This window comes from Bos mutus, chromosome 6 (assembly GCF_027580195.1).
Source record: "Bos mutus isolate GX-2022 chromosome 6, NWIPB_WYAK_1.1, whole genome shotgun sequence".
Classification (NCBI taxonomy): domain Eukaryota; kingdom Metazoa; phylum Chordata; class Mammalia; order Artiodactyla; family Bovidae; genus Bos; species Bos mutus.
Window position 1 is genome coordinate 88,590,960 of NC_091622.1, and position 4,380 is coordinate 88,595,339.

General features: G+C 46.1%; 1 protein-coding gene across 1 annotated transcript; it reads left to right on the top strand.

Moving 5' to 3' along the window:
* The first annotated feature begins 2,157 nt into the window (after window positions 1-2,157).
* On the top strand, window positions 2,158-3,453 carry LOC102268959 (platelet factor 4). The gene is made up of 3 exons (XM_005891249.3): window positions 2,158-2,399; window positions 2,662-2,830; window positions 2,976-3,453. The coding sequence occupies exons 1-3, from the start codon at window positions 2,300-2,302 to the stop codon at window positions 3,061-3,063; spliced, it is 357 nt and encodes a 118-aa protein (XP_005891311.1). The 5' UTR covers window positions 2,158-2,299; the 3' UTR covers window positions 3,064-3,453.
* The last annotated feature ends 927 nt before the right edge of the window (window positions 3,454-4,380 follow it).

Consider the following 4,380-nt stretch of genomic DNA (forward strand, 5'->3'; position numbering starts at 1 on the left):
TAAGTCCTCCTCAAACAACTATTTTGCCTTTTTGCATTTATTTTTCTTGAGGATGATTTTGATCACAGCCTCCTGGACAATGTTATGAACCTCCATCCATAGTTCTTCAGGCACTGTGTCTAATCCCTTGAATCTATTTGTCACTTCCACTGTATAATCATAAGGGATTTGATTTAGGTCATACCTGAATGGTCTGGTGGTTTTTCCTACTTTCTTCAATTTCAGTCTGAATTTTGCAATAAGGAGTTTATGATTTGAGCTACAGTCATATACAGAAGGAAAAGGCGATGGCACCCCACTCCAGTACTCTTGCCTGGAAAATCCCAAGGACAGAGGAACCTGGTAGGCTGCAGTCCATGGGGTCCCAAAGAGTTGGACATGACTGAGCGACTTCACTTTCACTTTTCACTTTCATGCATTGGAGAAGGAAATGGCAACCCACTCCAGTGTTCTTGCCTGGAGAATGCCACGGACGGGGGAGACTGGTGGGCTGCCGTCTATGGGGTCACACAGAGTCGGACACGACTGAAGTGACTTAGCAGCAGCAGCATATACAGAAAGGCTCCTTGGAAGTCAGAAAGGGAGGAGGTGCCCTTCCATATTAAGTGATGCTAACTACCCATGGACATCTTCCGCAGAATCCGTCTTGGTTAATTGATGCATGCATACACATGGGAGGATTGTGAGATATACCAAATACAGACTCTGAACCAGGAAAATAAAAATGATTGGCCAAAAGAAACCTGGAAGAAATGCCCCATGTAAGTGATTTAAACTACCAGGAGAGCAAGACCCTCTCACTGAGTCCACCCGTGTGTCTATCCACATATACTCTACTCTTTTTTTCTTCCTAAGAAACACTTCACTTGTTTCACTACTTTTCCTCTTTGTGGGAATTTTTTTGTGCAAAGCTGAAAAGCCAGTGCCTTGTCACTGACCAAATATTTGATGCTCTCCCCACCACCACCTGATTAATCTCTGGCCAGGAACTGAAACCCTACTTCAAGCTGCTGCAGGCTGAGGCCAGCAGAGATCAGTCCACATGGATCCCTGAACTTTTCTGTGCAGGATTTTGGTGCATTCTTTTCCACAGTCAGCTCCCAGATGCTCTGTGTCCTCCTGAGAGCACCACTACTCCCGCCAATGGTGCAGCCTACCTCACCCTGTCCCTGGGGGCAGCAGGAGCTGGAAAACCTGAACACTCTCCTTGGTCTCTCTTTCAGGGTGAGCAAAATGATGAAATACCTGGGCAGTAAAGTTTTTACATAAAGAATGAATCCAAATAGTCATGTTACAATTCTTCTTAGAATAAGAGGACTTATGAGAACAACAGATTTTGCTTCCTAGGATGTATTGGCTGATGGTTGATAAAGCTGGGGAGATCCCATTCAAGAGTCTGAGGAAGTTTTCCACATCCACCTAACTTCTGGAACCAAGTCCTCACCTAGAGACCAAATTCAACTTTTTAGCAGCAGAATACCATGACAAAACGCACATCTTGCAGACATACAACTGCCAGGTTCAACTCAATGGTCATCCACAAGAAACAGAAGTGAAGGAGCAGTTTTTGAGGAGGCAGTTGGGAGAAGGAAACAGAAACTCCTGCTGCACAAATTGCAAAACAGTGACTGCAGAGTGACTCTACTATTGCGCATAACAAAGAAAACAGACTCTTTTAGGGACTTCTCTGGTCATCCAGCGGTTAAGAATCCACCTGCCAGTGCAGGGGGCACAGGTTCCATCCCTGATCTAGGAAGATTTCACATGCTGCAGGGCAACTGCGCACAGTGCACTGCAGCTACTCAGCCCCCTGTGTCTAGGGCTGGTGCTTTCCAACAAGAGCAGCCACTGTAATGAGAGGCTCCCCCAGCACTGCAAGGAAGAGTAGCCCCTGCTCTCAACTGGCAAAAGCCCCTACATAGCAAGGGAAGATCTAGCACAGCCAATAAATAGATGAATAATAAAGACATTTTTATAAGGTTGAAGTACTGTTTCTGACTGTACGAATGTATGTGAATTCAGGGTGGGGGTCGGATCCTGCCACCAGCTCCCAGTAAGACTGCTGGTCTCTGGCTTTTTTTCTTTTTTCTTGCTTAATCTTGTCTGTCCAGAGCCGAATTCTGCAGAAGTGTCTGTTTCCGCACCGCGGTTCCCCACCCTCCACCCCAAGCTTCCGAAGAAGCGTGCAGATGGCGGGGATAAAACGGGTCTGGAGAGGGTGGGGAACCACGAGTCTGCGGAGCTCCAGCCCTGCAGCCCCTGCGCTGGCTCTCGGCTCCGGCTGGCACTCCTGAGCGCGATGAACCAGGCAGTCGGACCCCGCGCCTCCCGCCCGCGGTCCAGCCCGGGGCTGCTGCTCCTGGGGCTGCTGCTTCTGCCGGCCATCGCCCTGGCCCAAGGTGAGCGCTGATGGAAGCAGGGCGGAGAGAGGTCCAGGGCAGCAGAGAGTCCGGGAAGTCCCAGGAACGGAGTCCGTAATCTCCGGATCCCAGCTAGGATTTCCCGAGCGCTTGCTACGTGTGAAGGCGCGGTGCCACGTGCTGGCCGGTGCGCTCGATCACCTAGCCGGCAACACTCTTTCAGAGGGATGTGGTTTGTGGGTGAGGAAATGAAGGTCCAAGGCAGTGAGAAGATCCCCAAGGTCCCTCTGACTATTCACAGAGTCGTCATTCCCTGCCACCTTGGTCCCGCTCCCAGCGGACTCTGAAGGTGGAGAGTCTGAGGACCTCCAATGCGTGTGCCTGAAGACCACTTCGGGGATTAACCCCAGGCACATCTCCAGCCTGGAAGTGATCGGGGCCGGGCTCCACTGCCCCAGCCCCCAACTGATGTGAGTCCTGGAACTTGTTGCTTTCGTGCCCACCCTCTGCTCTCCCCTTCCCTACCGTCCCTCTAAACCCCGCCGCCTCCCCGCCAGTCTAATTCTAAATTCAAACCCCGAGGACTGAAACGCACCTCTCTTCTTTCTCTGACAGAGCTACGCTGAAGACGGGAAGGAAAATTTGCCTGGACCAGCAGAATCCTCTGTATAAGAAAATAATCAAGAGGCTTTTGAAGAGTTAGTTGCCTAAATCTCTACTTTTGCTATAGAAAATGTTTCTTCTTCTTTTTTAAATTTTCAATCTACTTGTGGAAAACAAATCATCTAATGTTTTTATTGTCCTTGAAACTCTACATAAATAAAAGAAATGAAGTTTTGATAGCATGCCTCAATAGAGCAAAGAAATAACGTTGACATCACAATTTCATATGAAGAAAAATCTCCAGAATTTTAAGCAAAAATATATTTTGAAAGAAGATTTGGTTTAATAAAGACTGATTTTACTTAGTATATGTTGGCTGATACAATTTGCATATTTCCATGATTATATTTCTTAATAACTACTTATTTACCTATTAATGTCACAATTAACTTTGCCAATAAATATTAATTGCAGTTAAACTTTCTGGGCTGCTTTTCTAAAAAAAATTAAATATAGTGGACTCTGCTTTTATCCCCTTAAAATTTATACTGCACTCTAGGATAGAAAATTGATAAAAATGAAACTAGAATTCTCTACTACTTAATGGAAATATATTTCAGAGCATGAAATTAAGATATTTTACTCATTATTGGTCCTTTGATAATGTTGACATTTCACAAAAATGAAATGTTAAAAAACAGTTCTTGGGGTCTTCCCTGGGAGCCCAGTGGGTAAAACTCTGTACGTGTCATCTACATATCTGAGGTTATTGATATTTCTCCCAGCAATCATGATTCCAGCTTGTGCTTCATCCAGTCCAGCATTTCTCATGATGTACTCTGCATATAAGTTAAATAAGCAGGGTGACAATATACAGCCTTGACGTACTCCTTTTCCTATCTGGAACCAGTCTGTTGTTCCAAGTCCAGTTCTAACTGTTGCTTCCTGACCTGCATATAGGTTTCTCAAGAGGCAGGTCAGATGGTCTGGTATTCCCATCTCTTTCAGAATTTCCCACAGTTTATTGTGATCCACACAGTCAAAGGCTTTGGCATAGTCAATAAAGCAGAAATAGATGTTTTTCTGGAACTCTCTTGCTTTTTGATGATCCAGCAGATGTTGGCAATTTGATCTCTGGTTCCTCTGCCTCATGACCTAATGCCATTTCAACCTAAGGTGGCAGTGTTTGTGTAGAGGCAGGATTAGACTGCTAAGAGAAAGTGGAGAATGCCCTATTCAGTCTTCTTGAGGTGGGGGAAGTGAGAAGGCTTTGAGATATCAACCTCCTTAAACAGACACTGGGTTTCCCAGGTGGTGCAAGGGGTAAAGAATCCACCTGCCAATGCAGGAAAAGCAAGAAACTTAGGCTCAGTCCCTGGGTTGGGAAGATCCCTTGGAGGAGGGCATGGAAACCCAC

Bases quoted from the DNA above. Each gene is read 5' to 3' on its own strand.
- LOC102268959 (XM_005891249.3), top strand. From the start codon at position 2,300: ATGAACCAGGCAGTCGGACCCCGCGCCTCCCGCCCGCGGTCCAGCCCG. The intron at 2,400-2,661 runs GTGAGCGCTGAT...GACTATTCACAG, and splicing joins GGCCATCGCCCTGGCCCAAG to AGTCGTCATTCCCTGCCACC. The intron at 2,831-2,975 runs GTGAGTCCTGGA...TTTCTCTGACAG, and splicing joins TGCCCCAGCCCCCAACTGAT to AGCTACGCTGAAGACGGGAA.